At 45.3% G+C, this 23,355-nt stretch overlaps 2 protein-coding genes across 4 annotated transcripts; both read right to left on the reverse strand.

Moving 5' to 3' along the window:
• Nucleotides 1–896: 896 nt before the first annotated feature.
• SLC25A5 (solute carrier family 25 member 5) lies at nt 897–3,913 on the reverse strand. The gene is made up of 5 exons (XM_064669920.1): nt 3,728–3,913; nt 2,737–2,902; nt 2,142–2,628; nt 1,886–2,026; nt 897–1,284 (listed from the first exon to the last, which is right to left on the reverse strand). Exons 1-5 carry the CDS (start codon nt 3,775–3,777, stop codon nt 1,127–1,129), a joined length of 1,002 nt encoding a protein of 333 aa, XP_064525990.1. The 5' UTR covers nt 3,778–3,913; the 3' UTR covers nt 897–1,126.
• Nucleotides 3,624–22,452, reverse strand: SLC25A43 (solute carrier family 25 member 43). Of its 3 annotated transcripts, none has more exons than XR_010433998.1 (6): nt 22,101–22,452; nt 19,311–19,552; nt 18,162–18,334; nt 6,916–7,050; nt 5,595–5,873; nt 3,624–3,793 (listed from the first exon to the last, which is right to left on the reverse strand). XR_010433998.1 is itself a non-coding variant. In XM_064669919.1 (5 exons), exons 1-5 carry the CDS (start codon nt 22,370–22,372, stop codon nt 5,670–5,672), a joined length of 1,026 nt encoding a protein of 341 aa, XP_064525989.1. In that variant the 5' UTR covers nt 22,373–22,452; the 3' UTR covers nt 4,514–5,669. The 3 variants fall into 3 exon arrangements, 1 of the variants encoding a protein (XP_064525989.1); XR_010433997.1 differs by having other exon boundaries at nt 4,968–5,873; XM_064669919.1 differs by lacking the exon at nt 3,624–3,793 and having other exon boundaries at nt 4,514–5,873.
• Nucleotides 22,453–23,355: the final 903 nt, after the last annotated feature.

Genomic DNA, 23,355 nt, shown 5'->3' on the forward strand with positions numbered 1-23,355 from the left:
AGCGAGGAACCTCGCTGATCTGAAGGGCAGAAGACCAGGAGAGCATCCCCTCACCACTCCACATCCCCTAGCAGAAACCAGGCAGTTTCACTGGGGTGGCTCACAGACCCACAGAGGTATCTGTGTAAAGGCCAAGCCACCCACATTACTCAGTCTTGCAGTGTTTTCTGCAAACTGCCCTGGCAGCATGAAGGAATTTTCCCCTTCCTCTGGAATTTGGAAGCTTAACTTCCAGGGGTAAGGGATGAGCCTGGAGATGCAGCTCCCTGCCTGGTAAGCAGAGCTGGCACAGAAGCTGTCTCAGTTCAGCTGTTCCATCCCCATAGCACACCACTCACCTCCTGTGAGGGCAAGGCTAGCCAGGGGCTCTACAGAACAGCAGCAATTACCTACACTTGTGTTCTCTGGCTGGGTTTTAACATATCCAAGTAGGCAGCTCAGTTTCTAAGCCAGAGAACATGAGGCCAGCTCTGCTCCTCCAGACAGCATTTCTCCAGCCTCTCAGGCATTCAGTGCCATAGGGAGTGTTGTGCTTTGCAGATGGTTTAGGCACTTGGCACTTTCAAAAACAGGTTTCAGCAGCTTCAGGGGTAGACAGGCCAGAGGCAGGATTGTGGCACACAGTTAGTGCATCATCTCTGGTTACCGGTGTCTCAGGGAGATCAGCTGGGTGAGTCCTTCAGAGCTGCCAGTCCCCATTTCAGCTACACCACTGGCCTCCCTCTGGGGAGCAAACAGCTTCCTCTGCAGCCTGCGCTGTGTTTACCTGCTGTACTTCGCAGGTAGCAAGGCTTGCAGGATGCAGATGGTTCATCCTCCTCCTTCTCTACAGTCACTGAGACCCCCACCCCCCTCGTGCTGCAGCTGCTGCAAGAACAAACATGAGATGAGGAATATTGGTTTCGGATTTTTATTTCTTTGTACTCTTTAAGCAGGAGTGACTGAAATAGAAACCATCATGAGTCCCATCAAGGGGAATAAAGACAGAGCAGGCTGTTGCCCCTGCCCCATGCCAACCTGTATAAACATCAGCCGTCACTGTTTAGTAACTAGATGGTTTTCAAACAAGTCCATGAACTGTCATAGACTACACAGAACAACATGCCAGTTCACAACAGGAAACAACTTATGTGTACTTCTTGATTTCATCATACAAGACTAAGACAAAAGCACCACCCATTCCTCGGAGTACATTCGACCATGCACCTTTGAAAAACGCCTTGGAGCCCTCATCCCGGGCAATCTTCCTCCAGCAGTCAAGAGTGCCAGTGTACATTATGTCAGCTGCAGAAGACAGACAGCTTTAGCAACTGGATCCCCAAGACCCCCAATATCCAGGTCAGAAATGGCCTGATGTATCTGCCAGCTTCATAACCTCAAGTGCATCCCCCCATTTCTTGACTGACTTTCTCCAGTATTAGTGCACTGGAGGATAAGACTGCCCAGCAGATATGCTGCTGCCGCCTTACCCCTGGGAGACACTGGAAGGACTGGTTTGAGCAGAAGGCAGCAACTGCTTGCTTTGACACCAACACTTCCAGACCCAAAAGCTATTGCACAGGTAGCCAGGCTGTGCCTGCTATGAGGGCTGTCTGTTCTTGCCCCAGAGACACCAGTTTGCAACATCCTTAGGGAAGTTCTGCTGTTCCCCCCTACTGGCAGATAAAGGGGTTTGTGCAAGCCCCTTTATAGGTGTGCTGTGCAGGCCAACCCACCCATGCCCCTGCCTGTCACCTGCTTCTGCAGTCCCTCCCACACCCTTCTTACAGGACATGAGGATATCTACTCGGGTTGGTGAAAGCTAAGCCACCCTCACCTCAGCTCCAACACCAACTGTTGATTCAGGGATGCCCTATATTTCTTATACAATGAAGGGGAAACTTACCTCCTTTACGGCCAGACTGCATCATCATGCGACGACGAACCGTGTCAAAGGGGTAGGAGACCAAACCGGCGACAGCAGTGACGGTCTGAGCAATCATCCAGCTGACAACGATGTGGGTGTTCTTTGGGTCTGGGAGCATGCCTGCAGGAGAGAGGCTTTGATGAGCACGGCAGGTGAGCCACCAGCGCTGCTGAAACGCACTGCAGGCCTGCTGCAGAACAGCGTCTCCCTTTCAGTGCCATTTTGGTCAACCTACCCTTGGCGGTGTCGTAGATGCCAAAGTAGGCAGCTCTGTAGATGATAATGCCCTGGACAGAGACACTGAAGCCCTGGTACAGGCCCCTGAGGCCATCCGAGCGGAAGATTTTGACCAGGCAGTCACCGAGCCCGCTGAACTCCCGGTCGGCCCCGGCTTTACCCACATCCGCTGCCAGGCGGGTTCGGGCAAAGTCAAGGGGGTACACGAAGCAGAGGGAGGTCGCGCCGGCGGCACCTCCGGACGCCAGGTTACCGGCGAAGTACCGCCAGAACTGGGTCCGCTTGTCCACGCCGCCCAGGAAGATCTGCTTGTACTTATCCTTGAAGGCGAAGTTGAGGGCCTGGGTGGGGAAGTACCGGATCACATTGGCCAGGTTGCCGCGCCAGAAGGAGAGGACGCCCTGCTCCCGCGGGATGCGCACCACGCAGTCGATGATGCCCTTGTAGTGCTTGTCGGCCGAGATCTGCTTGCTGGCGTGTTGCACCTGCGGGGAGCCCACACGCCGCCGTCAGAGCCGCCACCCCGCGACCCCCCGGCCCGCCGCCGCCCCCCCTCTCCTTGCGGCGACCTTGCGGCGGCCCCCAACGCTCACCTGCAGCAGCAGCTTGACCCTCTCGATGGGCGCGACGGCGGTCTTGGAGATGGCGGCCGCCACCCCGCCGGCGAGGAAATCCTTGGCGAAGGACACGGCCGCATCGGTCATGGCGGGAGCGGCGGGAGCGGGAGGCGATGCCGGGCGAGGGAGGCGGGAGGCGGCGCTGAGGGGGGGGCACCGCAATGGCCGCTTATATAGGGGCGGTGGCGCGCGCGTGGGCGGGGCGCGCGCCCCGCTCGCCCGTTGGCTGCGGGAGGGGGCGGGGCCGCCGCGGCAACGGGCGGGGGGAGCGGGATGGGGGGACCGGGATCGGGGGGGACCGGGACGGGGCACCCCGGGATGGGGGAGCCCCACATGGGGCACCCCACCGGCACCGCGGGCGGACAGGGTTATATCTATATATGGCCCCGGCCCGGCCACACGGCTCATCCCCATCCTAGCCATGAACAGGCCCACATCCGACTGCCCCGACTCCCTGAACCTCAGCCGAGACACTCGTTCAGAGACCTCTCAGGATACTGTCCCCCCTGCACACATGATGCTCCAGGAGTCACCGAGCTCCAAGTAGTGTATGGATTCCCTCCGAGTACTGCATGGATTCCCTCCGTCAATCACTGCTGAGCTCAGTTGGGGCGCTCAGACACACCCCCCACCAGGTACCACCCACCACCTCCATCGCACCGCCGCATCCAAATGTCACTCGAGTGACACTTCACCTACCCAAGAGTTCAGCCTTGCTATTCACTGGTTGTTCATGATCACACACCATTTCACATGTTAGTGATCCACTGCTGAAGCGCTTTCTTTTGGAGCTGTCTCAAATATTAGTGCTGCCTTTTGGGGTGTTTATCATGCACAGATGTGATTACAAAGGAGAGGCTTGGTTGATAAAAGGTTAGTAAGTGATTTATAGGTCATAGGAGTGCATTACAATAGAAAGGTGGTACTAGCACATCAGAAACAAGTTAGAGGTAACTTTTTGACTCACTTGACTCTTATGAGGTTTGAAGAGCTGATCAGACATTCATATGCACCCATCGTTCAATCTTTAAATCTATTTAGAAATACGGTATTAGTAAAAAACATACAGGTATGCTTGGAAAAGGTAAGAAATCCATTCCTTCCCAAAACGCTTACAAGTCATATCTTACTCATACATCTCCAATAAGTCCCAGCATTATTACCTGCACTGTGTTGATGGAGAAACTGAGGCACAGAGAAACATGTTCACTAGACAGCTTGATTAGAGCCAAAGCACTTACAGCCTCAGTGTGATTCATGAGCCACCAGATCTGCTCTCTACCATCCTCAGCTGTAGGATACATCAACAATTAGTTTTAGGTGCAGGGCAGGCCTTACAGTTATCCCAGATCTTTCTGCAAGTTTCTCTCCATGGTCACAGACTGTTCCTGTATGGATCTGCCAATGCCTCATCCCGCTGTGACTTATCCTAACCAAGCAGTTTCTGAGATTTACTTATTTCCACCCATCAGGGGTTATAAACAGTGCAAAAATGCCCACAAGGAGCTGTGTAGAGCAGCAGCAAACCCTGTGCTGAGCCCAGGCTGCTGCAGCTTGGGCTGGAGCAGAGCTGATGTGCACACACTTTCTCAAGCTGCTGTGATTCCCACCCTGCCACAGCCCGAGCCTGCGGGACACCCCACAGGGGGCACAGCCACCTTCCCACGGGGACACGGGGTTTGGGTTTTCTATCAGAAGGCACTGGGATGGGGCTGTTCCATAGCTGAACTTCTACAAAGGAACTGGAGCAATATCACAGGTCCTCAGATGATCTTTTATTGTCCAAAACCTCCCAAGGTTGGTCAGATTCCCATCAATTGCATTGGCACTGGCAGTAACCTCGTGGTCTTGCAGAGAGGCTCCTACACACAGGATCTGTCTGCAGCTCCTGGATCACAGCAGTTAAAGTGGAGCAATCACAGGTGGTGTGCACGGTGCTATTCTGCTGGCACATTCCGGGCAGCACAGCAGGCCTAGGTCTGTGCAGTGGAACTAAAAAGTGGTCTAATATAAAAATAGAGCTTTAAGAATACCAAAACAACATGACAAGGCTCGTGGCTCTGAAATACCTAACACACCTAAGAACTGCATTTTTCAGGAAATATTTCAGTTAGAGAACTTCAGGAAAACTATTTTTCAAACTGAAATAATTCACATAGGTGCAGTAGCAACACACAGGAAAGGGAGGAAGATTTCCTAGTACGCACTTAAGTTTGCAAGATTGTCATTCCAGTGTATTGCAATCCATTTTGCACATTACAGTTCTCTCTTAGCAAAAGCATAGTTGCAGCAGCATGTCTTCATCTTTGTGCTGGAGTTTCACACACAATTATTATTCTCGAGTAAATCTCAAAAACTGAGGTGTGGATTTGGGAGTGTAACTGAACTGAGACTAATTCTGGCTTGGCAGAATGCCATGTCCACACAGTATCACTAAAAAACCTGGAGACTTCAGTAGAAATTCTTGCATGTTGCATGGATTCTAGTTTGTTTTATCATGTTTGGCTGACTTGGTATCTCAGATTGCTTAAAAAAAAACATTTGAATTTTCCTAATGGCTTTGAAGATACAATTTATAATCTCATCTCTGTTCTCTCGCCTTTCTGCAATTGGTTTAATCTCAAGTGGCTACTCAGTATTAAAAACCACCTAAAATAATGCCATTTCAAGTTCCAACAGTAGAGAGTTTTCAAATTGGTTGCAAGTCTCCTCTTCAGTATGTGGTTGCTATTTATATTGTTTAGATCCATTCAGCAAATGAAATACAAGGTTTATTCTTTTCTGTCACAGGTGTCTCAGTACTAAAACCATGCAATCTGCTGAAACGCCAGTACCTGTAGCTCAGTATGTCTTTCTTGCAAAGTTCCTTAAGAAAAGTAGTTGGTATATCTGCAGTGGACACTCTGAAGTCAGTTTTCAAGAGCCGATTTCCTTGGCTCAAAATTTTCTCTTCGGAAGCGCTTTAATTCTCTCAGTTCTTGTGGCTGTAAGCTCTGGTCCACACCAGGAGTCAGCTTGTAATTTAAAGGAGATTCAATATAACCATTTCTGTACAGACAGACCCGCTTGCAGAATTCAAAGGTGCTAAACATAACACCAAAGTACGGGACAATCTGATAAAATAATAATAAAAAAAGCAATATTAGACTCACTAGTAGCATTCATAGCTTAGATGTTTTAAAAAAGGAAACTTGTAGAACTTCAAATCTGATCTGCTAATAGACCCGTCCTCATTTATATAAAATTAGTCTCACTTCAAACTAGGCTGGCACCTGCAGCATGCTAGAAGTAGGAGTTTATTATTGGTATATAACTAATTATAACAATATTGTGAGGAACAAGGTCTATGCTAGACTACAGATTATTACAACTTGTCAAATACCTAAGCCCCTGAGCATATCTTGGTAGGAAATGTGGAATTCATTCTACACACAGCAGAGTGACTGAACAATTTCCTTCTTTTTCCCATGCAGAACCAGCAGCTCTGGTGCTGTGTGGCTTTGTACCAGACAAGGTAGGGCAGGCACAGGCAGCCCATCACAATCAATCACATTGTCGCTCAATTAGCACTCATTAGCTGACCTGTATTACTCCATGTAGGTAATCCTCATCACAGCACTATAAAACGTATTTATGTACACTAAATTACCTTCTGTTTAAGTTACTGTGCTTTATTTCATGCTTTCAACTCAGCAAGGGCTGTAGTAACCAATACACATGTATTAAATAACTGGCTGAAAGTGCTGCTTTGGACTTCTGGGGAAGTGGCTTACACAAACACAATTTTCTTTACAGCCCAGTACAACATATCAAATTACTGGAGCTCAGCTGAGGAGGAGAACTCATTTAGCTGTTCTAAGTGGATCACTTGCAATCCCCCATCCATTTCCTACCTTGTGTGTTAGCAGCACTCCCTTGGCTAAGAACATTCAAATGAGCTTGAAAGTAATGACATCTAGAAGCCAACCTTACATTTGGAGAAATACAATACAAACAAGTTCCAAGGCTGGTTTCTAACCTGTTCTGTCACAGATCAGCCGTCTATAAGCTGCTACTAAGTACAGAGGAATGCCACAAACTTTATAACCCCAACTGTCCAAAACTGTCTTGATTACTTCAGGATAGTATTGGATTGGGATGAGAGTAAACCCTTACTTTGAGCAGACTGGGTGTGAGTCCATTCCAAAGTCCAAGCACACCTTTGTTCTTCACAGTTTGCCGGAAACAGTCAGCCATGCCAGTAAAATGGACATCAACTCCTCCATAGTGGGGAAGCCAAGGACTCTGGGCCTGCCAAGAGACACCCAGGGGGATTTAGAACAAGCAGAGGAAAACCAAAGTAATTAATTATTTTCTCTATTCTGGTACATAAGGAACACTCAATGCCAGGTTTCAACAGACTGATCTGGATTCTTCCCAAAAGAATCAGCTATTTTCCACTAAAATATAAAATAAAAAGGGAGGCAATTCACTCTCTGATAGGTATGAAAGAGAACAGTAATTTCACACAGCACTTCCTTTTGTGTCATGAGATAAATCCCACCCCTGTGAAGACAAACCATCCTAACCAGAGCCACACATCCCATCAGACCCATGTCTGCCAGCTGCTCAGGTCTGAGGAGAGGTATTTCACATCCCTGGCAGTGGAGCACCTATGAGAGGGAAGCCTGGGGCTGGTCCCTGATGCCACTCTGCCTTCCTGTAACTGATGGAACCAGCTGACTCACCTCTGGCTGCCTAGGCTGTGTCTGCACTGCAATGAGAAGGGTGAATTGTACTATGGGCTCAGCAGCAGCAGCAACAGAAGGACAGAGATTTCAGCCCAGGCTGTACAGGCCCACCAAGGGCTGCAGAGCAGCAGCTGGTGCCCACGCTTCATATCAACATGTTCAGTTCATACAGACTGGTAACAGTCAGCTTGGGAGCATCCTGCTGGGCTGCAGCTACATTTCCAGTTGCAGTACAGACCGTGTCTGTTCACATGGAAGAAGTGTAGTTGGTCATTTTTAACAGCTAAATCCTTTCTTCATTAATCTCCTACTGCGTTAGCACAGACAGGATAACCTGACCTTCAAAAATCCCCTCCTCATCCATCTGTGCACATGCAGCCATGGGTTTATTTTGCATTGGCAAATCAGGGTTTCACTCAAACAAATGTCACTTCTCAGTCAGGGGTGTGCAGGGACCCCAGGACACAGGTTGATGACTTGCAGGTGCAAACTGATCATCATAAGGCAGAAGTTTGATAGAAATGGGACTTGTACAGTGAACTCATTGATGAGTGTCATTATCCCCACATTGATCTGAAACACCATACAGTATAGCAAATTTTCCCTCCTTGGCCAGACTAATCTACAGCTTCTCAGAGCTGCTAAGCCTATGGCAAGCCTTTCATAAATGTAAAAGTGGTGATGACATTTTCTAGATGCCTCAGCTATAGCATTTCAAGTACTTGGCAACTGAGATGCTGGAAATGCAAACAGATCAAAACTCATGCTCTAGGTGTATAAGAGAAATTGCTATTCAAATAGTTTAAATGTTGCTGCATTCCCTTGCATTACTAGGAAATTTACTGCTAAGATTTATAAGCTGACAAAAAAAATCCCTGATCACCCCACACACTAACAGCATAGTCTTCTTTGTCTACAAAAAAAAAAAATAAATCCACACATCATAATTTTTTTCTCTTTTTTTTTTTTTTTGTGCATGATTGAATTGCATGTGAAATACTTCTTATGGCAAAAGAAACACCTCCTGCACAAAGACTTTCATGTCTGTACTGCAGAAGATGCTGAATGCTGCATCTGAGACTTTAGCAACCAATTCCACTAAGAATGGTGATATTAGCAGCAGCAATGCTTAGAAGAACACTCAAATTATGTAAGTATTCCTAAAAATGCAACAGCAGTCATAGGAGAGCTGGATTCAAAAGCCTGTTCTGCTTTCTGGAATGTCAGTCAGGTTCCACGAGTTTTTTTGGTAAAGAAAGTTAAAGAAGTGAAGAGGGACAAGTTTCTGAAATGCTTCAGGAAGGCAGGAATGCTGTTAACACACAGTTCCCTTCCTTTTTCAGTCCCTTCGTGGTAGGCAGGGCATGGCCTGCCAGAATTAACTGCATGAGCTTGACTTAATCTCCTTCATTACTGTATACACTGCAAAGCCACATATCAAAGGTTTTGATTACAGTACTCCACCAAAACTAGCAACAAGCACAGCACAGGTTTCAGTAAGATCCTGCCCAGAGTAAACACTGCTAGAAGACAATTAAAAAGGAACAGGTAAGTCAAACACCCAGATTTCCAATGTGCCCACAGACACTGACCTCTTAAGAGATTTACTGAAAAATTATTTATAGCAACATTCACCACAGATAGAGTCGTTTTCAAGATTTCAGTCTGTGAAGTATGTGTTGCCAGTCTTTCTGCCTTACAGGAGCTGTATGTTTCTAGGACTCTACACACAGCATTTAAATAACTATTGTCCACAGAATCTCAGAATCACCTACTGCAAAAGGAAACCTAAAAACTGTATCAGTGTGTAGTTAAAACTTCAGTATTTTGGAACATAGCTGAACAAAGTTAAAATGCATTAATAAAAGAGAAATATTACCAAGGAATTTAATTTGGCACTGCTTTTAACAAAAGCAATAACTGTGAGGTTTGGGTGGTTCTTCATCATCCAAGCACATCCACCACACTGCAATCCTCACAACCACCCCATGGCAACAGAGCCAGAAATGGAAGGAACAAAACAGATCAAACTAGTTTCTCTACCTCTTTTGCAGAAACCCATTATGACATATAAATCAAACAGCTAATCTCATACCAAAAAGGTCAGGTTTACAACAGAGACATTTCACACACCTCAAAGCAGCCTGAATTCTTTTCTTTTGACACCCCTTGATGCTATGGGCTGCTGCATGGAAACCTGCTTGTTATGAGCACTTTTAAAGAGTTCCTTCCCCCCCATTACTGCTGTCTCAAACTGCAGGAGGCTGGAGATACAATACAGCTCCCAGTGCTGATAACAGTGCCAAGGTGTTAGTCATGGTAGTAGCACAGCTAAGTTGCTTATCCCTTTACCTCTGATGGGCAATGCATTGATTAAAGCACATCAAATGCAGAACTGGCTCCATCTGCTCTCTCACAAACGCAGTATTTTCATATCCAGAGGCCACCAAGTCTACTAAGTCACTGCAATACATCCCCAAAGTCAGCACTCTGTTCTACAGTGGCAATCTAAACCCAAGAGAGACATATACAAAAAAAAAATCCCAACTACCTGCACTCACTATTTTTTAAAATAAAATATTTAAATCACGATGAAGTGTCATGACAAAACTCGGTTAATTGTTATAGTTAATTGTTACCTGAAGACTCTTCAGACACCGTCTCTCCCATTGTCTGCATTACGAGGTGACTGCTAGGACAACATAATCCCATTTTGGGAACTAATCTCACAGACCCTTTCAGTGACTTCCCCCAGCCCCTCTCCTGTGCAGAGAAAAGCTTTTCACTAGCCTTTTGGGACATTTTGGTTTGCAATTATTTGAATTTACATGTATCAGAAACTGTCTGAAAATACTTCCCTCTCAATTCAAGTACTTCCCTCCCCTTCCCTCTTCATAAATTTTGTTGGTACAAATATTTACTATTTCTTTTTTGAGTAAGCAGCACTTGTTGGCACAGAGTATGAAATACCAAGTAACAGTGAATAGCTGCCATCAGGGTACCGTTATGGTACCCTGATGGTAGACAGAGTAAAATTGCTTTGTTACTTCTGTATTTTCAACAGATTCAGGTGTCTTACACTTCTAATCAATTAAAAAAAAAAAAAGGTACAGGAAGACACTTTACACACAGCTCAAGAGTTCACACTCTTAATCTGGAAGCTAAAAGAAGAAGTCTTTGCAGTCTGGGTTAATAAGGGCACATGCAAAGGGCAAGTGCAGCTGTAGTTCAAAGGAAAGGAAGGACAAAGATTGCAGTTCTCATTCAAGTTAATGCCACTCCAGTCATCAGAAATTTCACTCAAGTGAAGGTTGAATGCTTGAAAGAGTATTTAATTCCATTCCAAAAAGAAAGAATTAAAATGCAAATAAGTATTAATACTGGGTAGAAAAGCACTCTCTTGGGCTAATCAATCCTTCCTCCTGGAGGTCAGCATTACTTAGCAGTCATTGTCTTTTCTGTGTCAGGTTTGGTAATGCTGACTTACCTCTGGCTAAAGTCCACCCAAAGGTATTCAGGCACGTAGGAAGGTAAACCATGACAACTATCAGGATACAATCAGAGCAGAGCACAGCTGCTGACCTCCAGCTTCCTGCGCTCTAGGAACACCGTGTCCTCTGTAACCTGAACTGGGGCCAAATCATCTCATCTTTCTGAGGGAGCAAAAAAGTTTGACTCTTCTTTAAATCCATTATCACCAAGCCTGTTGTACCCTGAGGCTTCGTGGCTTGTGACAGACTCCCTCCTTTATTACTGAACCTAAGCTTTCCCTGCTTTTAACACCTGTGGTATGCAGAAGTCTTTAATACAGAAGTCTTTTTCCTCAAGGTAGTGCAAACACCTTTCATGGGCACCTCTGGGTGGTTTCCAAATGCCTCACGATGGTTCAGTTCAAGCCCTACGAATGGGTGCACCATTTTCATGCACGTTAGCACTAGTTTATTTAATGGTGCAAAACCTTAGGCAGACCAGCTTGGTCCCACGCTTCACACAGTGGACAGCAATGCTACTTCCTGCATCTTCTGATGCCTGTATAGGAACTGAGGAGAAAATTAATTTTTTACAGGACTGTAGCTTTGTAGAGGACATATTTCCACTGGCCTGGCGGCCACTGGTGAATGAGGTAAGGACCTACATCAAATCAAAATAAATCAGATATAAAAGCAAAGTGTCTATCAAGTTTTAGCTCCTCCTTATGGAGTATTTTGCATAATTAGTCACGTCACATGTCACAAGCACAGACAACTGAATACAAAACTGTCCTGTATAACTGATGCAAAAGTACTCATGTTGGGGTCACAGTGACAGCTGTACCTCCAGAGACATTATTGTCCCCTGGCTGAAAGTGATGGCTATAATAGCTGTGTGTGCACAGGAGTGAACCCAACCTGTGTCAGGCTGTGCCAGCTGGGTGAGCTTACTGAGTTTAAAACGGTGTGCTGAGTTAACCCATCTGATCTGGCCCAAAGCAGATTAAAGAGCTCTCACTCACACCACACTGGTCACAGGGCTGCAGAGGCTGTAAGAGGCTGGCAGCCATGCTCAGCTGCCACTACCAAATCCAGGACTGGGAGTGTGTGGCCACTTCAGCGTCTGGGAAAACCATTTGGAGAGAATTGCATTCTGCCCTCCCTCAGACTTCCTGCATTTCAAACGGGTGCAGTGTTTTCCTGCTTTTCTTCAGCAGGCCACTGTGTTGCAGTGCTACTGCTGTAAGCTACTGCTGTATTCTACTTCAGGGTGAGCATTACATAATTATCACACCACAGATTCTTGGATGAACAGGGTTAGAGATGATTTTCATAGCATGAGCCGTCACAAGGCAGACCTCACTGCTGGATCAGCCCAGTCCTAATTCCAATTCTTGATTTACAATTTTTTTCTCTTATTCAGTTTTTCTACTAATACTTCTCAGTGTTTCAACTTAACAGTCAGTCTTCATGATTCTCTCCTATGGAAGTCTGGGGATTTAAGAGAAATGCCTCTGAGGTTTGCTCAGATGCACAAAAGCTGATCTAGGCTGTTACAGAAAGCAAAGCCCATGTTATGCTCTCTATCTTTTTTCAGGCATTGTCTCAATGATTTACTGGACCAAATACTTCCCAAAGCAGTAGGGCACTATTTTGCAACAGCTTCAGAGAAAGTGGTATAAAATATTTTTATAGCAACATCAACAAAACAATAGAAAATGCTGGTAGCTCAAAGCATTTAGACATAGCGGAAACCAGAAGGAAGGAATGGATTTTACCACAACCAGAATCTGACATCTATTACCTATTTGCTGGTAATCAGAGGAGCCAGGCTGGTCCCAAGTTCAAGCATGACTCAGGATGTGGGGACCTGGCTGATGTCTGAATCTCAGCAGCAAGAAGAAGGGGAGATCATAGGGAGAAGTAAAAAAAGTAAGAACTCACACTGTAGCCTCCCCTTAGAGATGAGACTCCAAAATATTTCACCTATCTGTGCACTTATTTTCACAACACTTGAAGGAAGTTAATGTATCTGAAATCTCCACTCTTCTGTCAAGTTTAGTTGAAGCTGGACAGTAGGATCAAAAGTTATTGGGGGCAAGGACAAGGACAGGCAGCTAGCAACCATATAAGCCTTACTTACACAGGAAATCATAATAGAAGTAGTAATATTGCTACTTATTTGCTTCCACACAATGGAACTTGCCACTCTGTGTGGTCAAAATTTTCAAGGCTCCCATGCTGTTCACTATTAAAGGGTCTCCCTGCTCAAAGACTCAGAGCACGTATGCTTTCGAGATGTCGTGTGAACCACATGACCCAAAAAGGATTTCTTATTTTTAAATCAGGTCATGACTCCAATAACTTTCATATTCCCAGCTGACAAGAGCACAGAACTCACCACCAGCAGTGACACCACAGCTTGTGAGCTTCCCAAGGCTGCCACGCCAGCCCAGAGACCATCCCCAAAGACAGAGCACTCTTTGCAAGTTACTCATGTTTAAGCAAAGCAGGAGCACTGTCTCCTCAGCAGGCAAGAGGACCATTTATCATTTTCTTTTCCAAAACTCTGTTCATAACCCAGCCACTGGTTCTAACCATGACTTTTACCATGCAAGGAACATAGGGGACTGTTTTTAAATAAATACTTAAACAACTACTACTTTTAAGGAGAGGCTTTTACTTTAAATTAGCTACCTTACAAAGGGAATAACTTCCTAATTTTCTCCAGGTTATTAAGAACTCATAGCATTTACAACAGATTTCCCACTTGCAGAGCACCCCATGTTCCAAAGAACTAAAAAAAACCAACAAAAACCCCAAAATGCATTGCAGATTTATAGGCAGCTGAGGCCAAACTGATTCACTTTTGTCACTGAAAAGAGGCCACTTCTTGGGTGACACATGGCAACACTCTACACTAACCAAGAACAGTGAGCCTGTTTGTTTGTGGGAGTGAAGAGAAGTCAAAGCCTGGATTTTAAAAGAGAAAGATCAGTACTGAATAATGCTTTTCCCACAGAGATGTCCTCACAGCTTGAGGATGCAGTGCAGTCAGCACCAAAAATCTGCAAAAGTCAGCACCACTGAATCCTGCAGTGTACTAACAGTATGCTTATTCTGTATTGCAAGGGTTTTATAGCAAAACTATACCTGAGTAGCATTTACTGGTGAAAGAGAGTTTAAAACAAGTTTTAGTCACAGATATCAAAACAAATTATACCATCAAAATATGGGGAGAGGGTTGAGCTTCTGAAAACCATGCAAAGTTTGTTCATCTGAGCAGGTGAGGAGTAACTGTAGTTGGTAGAATATCTGTGAAACTTTGGGGACATCTTTGTGCATTTTGCCTTACAAAACTACCAAAATCACAGGTCAGTTTGGAATGGAGGCTGAGAAGTGACACCCCGGGGTATCTGAGCCCACCTCTGCACGTCACGAGCACAGAGGAAAGTACCAACCTTGGGTATTGGGTTTGCATTGACCATTTGCATGCTTGTAGATTTTCAGTTCCTCACATAGCCTGGGATTGGTGCCATCCTAATAATAATCTTCTGTACAGCCTGTAACAGCTCTAAATTCATCTTCCCTTACTAAAATGCCACAGCTCAGTCCAACAGGCATTTATGAATGTTATCATAGGTAAAAAGATGATGTGGGGGAGTGGAAACATATTACCAGTGCTTCCCTTAGACTCATTCAAAGGAAGAGATTTTCCTGCTGAAGGTGAAAAAAAATGAAAAAGAAAAAAAGTGTTCTTGTATGCCAGTCTGCAAGTTAAGAGTGCAGTACTTGAATATGGCTTAGAAACTGGATTTAACAAAGAAAATGATATTGTGAGTTAAGGAAGGAAAGCCAAGAACAACAGTCAGCAGGATATAAAGATCATATGCTTTTGTTCAGAAACAGATACATCATAAAAGTGAACCAGGAAAACATTTAATATGGAACATGCCTTTGAATAACCCTCTCCTTCACTAATCCCCTTCTACAGAAGCACAACAAAAGCCATATTTCCATGCTGAAACATGCATACAGTACCTCTGAATTCTCTAACATGCCAATCAGGAGCAAAGTGAAAAAAGGAAGACAAAGGAATAAAATTAGGATAAACACAACATAGAGGACTCACATATTCAGTAAGACTCGCTCACATTGATTAACATTTCTTATAAGAAAAACATTAAAATGTATTTAACAAATACAACATCTTAGTAAAGAAAAAAAAGCAAACCCAGTAAAGATAATTCTAACAGCAAAGGGGGAAGGAGCCATGGTTACAGAACAAATCTGACATCATAAATCATCACCACAGCACAGAGGAAGAATTGTTCGCTGACAGTCAGCTCCTACTCCCACAGCTGCCAGTGACAGAAGCAGCTGATGTCAGAAGTGTAGGATTCAGATACGTAGAATGAGAAAGGATGAAACAAAATTATTACAATGGAGATTAAAAATAGCACTTTATCCTTCCTCCCATAGCAGAATTAATTTGGTAGTCTATGCAAACAAATCAAACAGATCGTCCAGATGAGGAGCTGGATGGAGCTAACTCGTTCAAGACTGCCTAGCATATCAGGTAAAGATCTGAGCTGGATGTCCTGGTCTCAGGCTTGTTCTTCATCCTGGAATCAATGAAGGCTGCCTTGTGTCCTAGTTTCTCATTTTTTGAAGCTCCCGAGACTGCCTTACAACTCCCTTGTTCCCCATCACCATCAGCTTCACTGGAAAAGTCTTCTTTTGCAACATACTCCCTCCATCTGTTAGATCAGTGGGACAGAGGGGAGGGAAGAGGAATCTGATAGTGACCTCCTCAGTGTGCTGGGTTGCTCTTCATACACAAACCCAGCATTCACTGCTCCAAAACAAAGCCAGCACTTCCCTTCATTCACTGCAGAGCACACACCAGGCCCAGGGGAGCTGAAGGCTTTGGTATCCCCTCTTTCTATCAGCTAGAAAGGTGAATCACTGAATGGAGGCTGATCAGAATAAGATGTCTGAGAAAAACTGATCAGAAGTATCTGCCTCCCTGCTTCCTACAGAACTCCAAACTGTCTTGAGCTCTTCCCCCCCCCATTCTTTATTCTCCCCCTTTCTAGGTCCATCCCTTCACATGATATCTTTTCTGGTGCTGTACTAGACATTTCTCTCTTCTGACCACCACCCCACAAACTGAACAGACCAGGAGGTAAGGGCAAAGCAGAGCTGATTCCTGCACCTGGGCTGTACCCTGGTGCTAACTGTGAAAACCAAACTTCTTGGATGACCTAGCATGAGTTCCAGTGAGCTTTTGGTGTCAGTTGTGGTGTGATTTGCAACAAGTCTCTTTTCTGATCAAGCCTCCACGATTTAAATAATTTCCAGTATCAAACAAATTACAGAATTTCACACCTAGGAAACTGTTTTTCCTGAGACATCTTTGCCTTCTCCCATGCCTTCAGAATAAACCACTGAACAGGAGGTGTTTCTCTAAGCTCAGACAAAAACTATTCAGTTGTTGCAATGTACTTATGAGGGAAAAAACCCTCTCTTGATGAGCCTTTTTTTTTTTCCATGCAAAGTATTTTTATCATCTCCACTTCCTACATACTTAGGCAGTAAATCCAGTTCCCTTATTTCTGGAAGTGCTGATCAGATGACTTAAGCATCCTTTAGGTGGAAGAGCACGGCCTAGTGGCAGGAAAATGAAACATGGGCCTGTCCCACTTCTTCACTTTCCTGCCACAGCTTGACACAGAACCTCACACCAGTCACAGCTGAAAGCTACTTTTGAACTGACTCCAAAAACTGAATGTCCAAGTAACTGTTGTATCAACAGAACACTTTAAAAGGGAAACAGCACAGTAAATGCCTTTCTTTTCTTTTATTCTTTAGGGCAACAGTATTGCTGTGAGCTGAAGGATATAAAGGAAAAGATGACTTGTGAGGAGTAATTGCTTTTCTTAGACCCACTTATACAGCCGGAAAAAAACGATCAAGTTTTCGTGCTCAGAATGTCTCTCACCTGAGACATTTCATAAGATACCTAATGAAAAGCCTCAGATTAAAACTTGACTTCTGGACACATCAACTACATGAGCTGGTCTAATAAAAGCCATTACTTCTCCTGCTGAGGTCCTTTGTTACGAGATGGAGAGAGACAGTGAAGGCTTCTGTGACATGACATCTGAGCCCTGAAAAGGGGAACTCGGGGAGCAGGAGAGGGAAATTCACAGTTTCACTGACCTTTTGCTACCTTGTGGCTTGTCAACCAGGCTAAAACTCGATGAAGGGGAGAGGGACCTACATAATGCTGTCACACCAAATGACTGGGTTTTTTATAAGATCACAGAAGCCTCCCATAAATCTGCAGTCCCATGAACCAGGCTGAAAAACCAAACTCATGTGCCCCAGTCAGAGAGCCACCAGACAATGACAACTATTCACTGTGACTCTACTGGATGAAGTTCTAATGAAAAGTCAGTATCATCAAGTGAATTATGTCAGATGGAAGCTGGGGGGTAGGGTTGTTCTATGGGGTTTGGGTCTTTTTTATATTATTATTATTAAACTTTTGGGAGAAAGGATCACAAGATACAGTAACTCTCATGTTGCTGATGCTCCAGGAGAACAGCAGAACCAGCAGCTGCTAAGTCCCTCATTAACCAATGGAGTCAGAAATAAAAATAAGGACAGTTATGACCCTTCAGACTTAATACTTGCTGTGGAAGTTTGTTGTGGTTGCCAGAACTTAGGTGAGGCATAAATGGCAGACACACAGGCTCTGAAAATGACATGGATCTTCCTGCCTACCACCAAGGGGACTGAATTTCTGCAGCTGGCAAACTTTCAGCCTGTATTTCACAGGTTTGCCACTTCTGAACTTTGAGAATCCGATGGAACTACTATGAAAAAGAAAAGAAATAAAGCTACAGACACAGAGTCTGAGAGCACACACATATCCCATGGTAGTACTTGAACCCACCTTAGAAGTATAACAACCCACTTGTAACAATAATATCCAGACTAAAAACAAAACAACAACAACAACAAAACAACAAAACCCCAAATAAAGAAAAAGCCCAACAAAGCCAAACCCAAAGTCTATGTAGCCTCCTGGTAAGAAAAATAAAGCAGCACTCATGATCACCTCGCTAGTCTTGTCCCAAGCTCTTGCAACAAGCACCTGTAACAAAGTACTGGTAACATGAATGCTTTGTACCTGCATCTTCCTCTTGACAGTCTCAAAGGGGAAAGAAAGTGTCTGGGCCACACCAGCAGCTACACAGCCATTTATGAAGTTCTGAAGAGGAGTGAACCGAACTATGGGCTCTTGCCAGATTTTGTCCAGACTGATGTAAACAAAGAATGAGCCTGCAGAAAATGGGACAGCACCTAGAAAGCAAACAAGACAGGTTTATCTCAGCACACTGTACATTAAGAGAACAGAGCTGCTCACCACATAGCCTAGAAAGAAGGGAGGAGTTGCTGCCAGTTTACACCTTGCATTCCTCAAACCCAATCCAGATTTTGAAGAACTTTAGTCTATGGTTTGCCACCAAACACCCATATTGTAGCATCTAGATGTGCAGTTAGGGACATACATTTACATATTAAAACTTGCATGTTATCAGAATGAACTGCTTTAGACTCATGACAAGTCAGTTCTTTCTCCAGGTTACCTTTTTTCTGACAAGCTCTTTCCCAGTCCAACCCAACCCTAGCACTTGTATAGGTAAACAGAGCTATGTCTTCAGTCAAGCTCATGAAGGATAATTCTGGTCTCTTTTGCTTGTTTCATGCTCTCATCAATTTTATAGTGGGATTATACATTTATTGTTGTTGTTGTTATGCATTTTTTATAGTGTCATGTTGTGAAAAAGTGGACTCAAAGTTAAATGGCATTTTTAGAGGCTATGGAGAGTAAATAAATACTTAAAATGACATTTTAATTAAAGACAATACAACTAATCTTAACCTTTCACATCAGTTATGCACTGCTTGCTCATACTGGTTTTGCTGAACCGCTTGGGAGACACTCTCACACCTAGACAGCAATTAGGAATACTCTGTGTGTATATATTTAAAGAGTTTAATAGTGAAAATCACGCATCCAAGCACAACTACTACCTATATCTAGTACTATCATCTATAAAAAAAGGTAAAGAGGATACATAAAATGCTACACACATGGTCATGATTTGAAAGAATAAAGCTGCAGCAGAGGTAATCAGTATTGCAGTGCCTTGTAAATCTACGCATCTTCTACAAGAAAACATTTCTATTTGCTTTTGAAATCAAGAGAGCAAGTGACCCCACTACACAGCTATAACAAACAACAATGAAGTGATTTCCCCTGTTATTATTTTACCTAATATAGCTGGTGAAACACCACGGTAGAGAGCACGGAGTCCTTCTTGATGATAAATTTTGTAAAAAGCATGAAGAATTCCCTCATAAGATGGTTCCAGTCGGTTCTGCACAATGAGCCGTGTTTTAATCACGTCAGTGGGGTATGTCACGATGGTTGCAACCATGCCAGCCAGACTTCCTGCCATGATGGCTCTCCAGTGGGAGACATGACCCAACTCATCCGCGAAAAGTATAACAAGTCTAAAGTAAACACATAAAAGAAGTCCTATTAGTGACACTGTGAACATGAAAACACATGAAAAATTAAGGAAGATAATTCCTGATGCAATTGTTCTTCTGCCCACAGGCCCTTTCAGCAGTAGGAATTGAAACTTTAATATGTAAATCATCGAAGATCTTTATGTAACACCACACAAGCATTCATCTACAGGGTGAAAATCTCCCTTTTACATTTTCATCTACTGGATGAAAATTACCATGGCTCAAAACATGTCTGCATGAAATTATCTGATCATCACTCATCAGTTAGAGACATTGATCCAACACACCAGCCAAAGTTATCTCGTAAGAAGAAATATGTAGATAATGTCATCACAGGCCTTCTGACAACAACTGAACCTTCCTCTGTTGCTTGTGTTGGAACAGGAGGATCCACATGGATATGCCTCTAGAGAAGACTTATGTCCAGGCACTACTATGCAGAGTAGGTTAAGTCTAAATTTGAAATTTTGAAATTGAAGCAGAGTTTTAAAGGCTACACACAACTCATGCATTTGTGCTGCAGAGAAGGACTTTTCTGTGGCAAGGCACTCGTACATCAGGGAGCAGTGTTATGGAGGCAGCAAGAAGCAAGTAGAAACATCCAAGAGGAGAGTTTTAGCTGCAGGTAAAGAAACTTATCCTATTTTGGAAGCATTAACTAAACTGCCTAAACAGCAGGTCTACATTTAACCCACATGGTGCAACCATGTCCAAAACAAAATGATTTGCAAATATTTACAAGTCACTGCTTGCTCGGCTGATGTTTTTTCACAGGAACGTGCATTTGCTACTGGATGACAGATCCCTGCACCTACTTGTCCTGAGCCCTGGAAGAGCCCAGGGCAGAAAGCCCAGCCAAGCAGAAGCAAAAGGGCATACTTTTTTTCCCATGTGTCTTGTACAGTCCTTAAACCCACACTGCCTGATTTTCCTGTGTGTGCACAAATGCGTGGGGAGGGTGGTGAGGTGTCTCCAGGTACTACCCAGATAACATTTGAAACTGCCACGGAATGACAGCCCGTGCCCAGTAATTGCTGATGGAGTGTGGAGTCAGCCAACCCGCCCTTACCCAGCCAGCTCCACCCACACCCCTGTCCCCAGGGTGCTGGCTGTGCTCAGCCCCACTCCTCCTGCCACTGGAATTACCGTTTACTTAAGCTGCCCTCTAACACTTCTCTTTTTGTGTTTCTTGCCTTCATACACACCATTCTCCTACTAGAAAACACATTGAAAAATCCCCAAATAATGTATCAAGGAATAAGTATTTATTTTCATATTTATTTAATTTCCTGATAGCCTACTTCAACTTGATGTTCAGAACACCCTGTGCAAATAGAGACAAAATATGGCCTTGCACAGGGAATACACTGTTTCAAGCTAAAAGAACAGTGACATTAGTTAGTTCTTTTGCTCAGAATCGACTGGTTTATACTGGTGCAACACGCCACCTTTTCTGGGAATTTTAAATGACGTTTAAATCACTGTTTGTGCCTTCCCACTGCCATTATCCCTCCCCTGTGACCACTGTGTGTATTATGGCACAACGAAGCTGCCCAGTTTTAGGGTCACTTCATCTGTGGTCTCCTGAAGGGCACAGGCAGCACTGAGTGAGTGACCTACTGGGGTAGATGAGTGACAAACCCGGCGGACTGGCAGTGCCAGTGAGCCCAGGCTGCTGCCCAAGAACCGCATAACCCACCGCCCAGCTGGGTGGAAATGTCATGTGCTGCCGTGAACAGCTGACTGTGATAAAAAAAAAAAAAAAAAATAGAAGAACGAAGCCCAACCCCCCGAGCGGCAAAACATGCTGGTGCGTGCGAACAGTCAGGCACTCCCTGGAAGGGCTGAGAGATACTGGTAGAAAACGGGAATCCTAGGAAACAGCACGGTCGGCAGAACTCGGTCAGCACTGCTCCATGTTGATCCTGCTGCAGCCCTTCCAGCGTTTACCTTAGTTTAATGGCAGTGCATTATCGAAAACAAGATCTTAAAACAAATAATGTCACATATCAACGTCAAAACTTATCTAATTTGCTTAACAACTGCTGCACGACCGGGTAAAATATTTGATTCATGATTTCGGTATTTTCTTTGACATAGACAACGTAAATACTCGAGAGCGTATAAATGAATAAAATAAATTGGTTGCAAAGAACAGATGTGGCAGCCACATCTGCGGGTTGTGCTGTAACTTCATTTCTAAAGGAACCTGAGCAGAAGAGTTTTAAGACTATTGACCCTTCATGACTTGAAAGAACACCTATGACTTTATAAGAAACTGCTGGTGACTAACACCTAGACTTTATAAGCAATTGCTGGCATACCACCAGGCCCTTGGAATCGCTACGCGCTGAATAAACTAAATAAATTACTAACAAATTATGATTCAGGGTCCGTGCCTTTGGGGGGAGAGAGGGGGCGCAACCAGAGACATCAGACTAAACTCTCCACCTTCCCCCCCCGCGTTGGCGACAGACAGGACAGCGGGGCGAGCGCGGACCCTCCGGGAGCCCCCCCGGCCCCTTACCGGCGGGAGGCGGCGATCTGGAGCGCGCTGTAGGGGCAGAGGCGCAGGCAGGCGGTGAGGTTCCCCTTCCAGAGGGCCCGCAGGCCCTCGGTGCGGCACAGGCAGCGCCCGGCTTCGCGCAGCCCCCGCCGGCAGTGCCAGGTGCCCACCTGCGCCAGCACCGTCAGCAGCTCCAGCGGCGCCGTCAGGCTCAAGCTCAGCGCGCCCGCCAGCCCCGCGCAGCCCAGCCGCTGCAGCGCGGTCACCCGGCCGTCCCGCCGCAGGGTGGCCATGGCCCCGCGGACCCCGCGGCGCGGAGGGAGCGGAGCGCGGGGAGCGGCCCCGCTCGGCCCGGCCCGGCCCGGCCCGGCGGGCGCGGTCAGCGCGGGGGCGGCACCGCCCGCCTCGGCCGCCGGGGGGCGCTCGCGCCGCGGGTGCGCTGTGCGGGGGCGGGAGGAAAACACGGAGCGGATTCCTGGGACCGGCCCGTGCCCCGGCGGCGGTCCCTGCTCCTGCTGGGGCCTGAACTCACACAGCGTCGCGTTGTTTCCATTTATGTGGCTTAAAAAGTGACTCAGGCGCATTCAGGACACTCCCCTTCGCCTTTACATGTTCCCACAGGGATCGAATGCATCCACCAGTTGCTGTTCATTCACTGCTCTACCTGGACAGAAACACTGCGTCCCAACTAGTGAGCTCTGCTTCTGGAGCCCTGTGCATTGATGCTGGAAGATAGCGACAGAGTGAAAACCATTAATGAGAATTACAGGGTCAGTTAGTTCAGGTTTTGTTGAGGTACTGCCAGAGAAAAGGGAAAAAGGGCACGGGAACTGAAGAGAAGAAATGGAAGTCAGATAAAAGTAGTGACGTGGATCTATATGGAGTGAGGAGATAACGGGTAGCAAGAAGGCAGTAGCAGTGATTTGCCCTAAAACAGGATGTCTGCTGTTACTGTTCTGTTTCTTGTAATAAAAAGAACAAGCAAGCAAGCAACCCACCAACAAACAACCAAAACCTCACAAACAAAAAACCCCACCTAAATCGAACCCTACATTCAGTATCTTTTTACAGTGCATGCAACAGAACAATATCAAATGGCCCTTAGCCTGCCTTTGGCAAGAATGCTCTGCTGATGATCCAGTGGAGTATTCCCAGATCAATAAAAGAGATAAAAGACATCAGTTGCCAGGAGCTCAACTACTTCTGGTCTTGTATTTCCTTGGTAGGAAGAAACCATTTAATCACCAGGGAGCAGAAAAAAAAATGATAAATGGGT

Source organism: Pseudopipra pipra, chromosome 13, assembly GCF_036250125.1.
Source record: "Pseudopipra pipra isolate bDixPip1 chromosome 13, bDixPip1.hap1, whole genome shotgun sequence".
NCBI classification, from domain to species: Eukaryota; Metazoa; Chordata; class Aves; order Passeriformes; family Pipridae; genus Pseudopipra; species Pseudopipra pipra.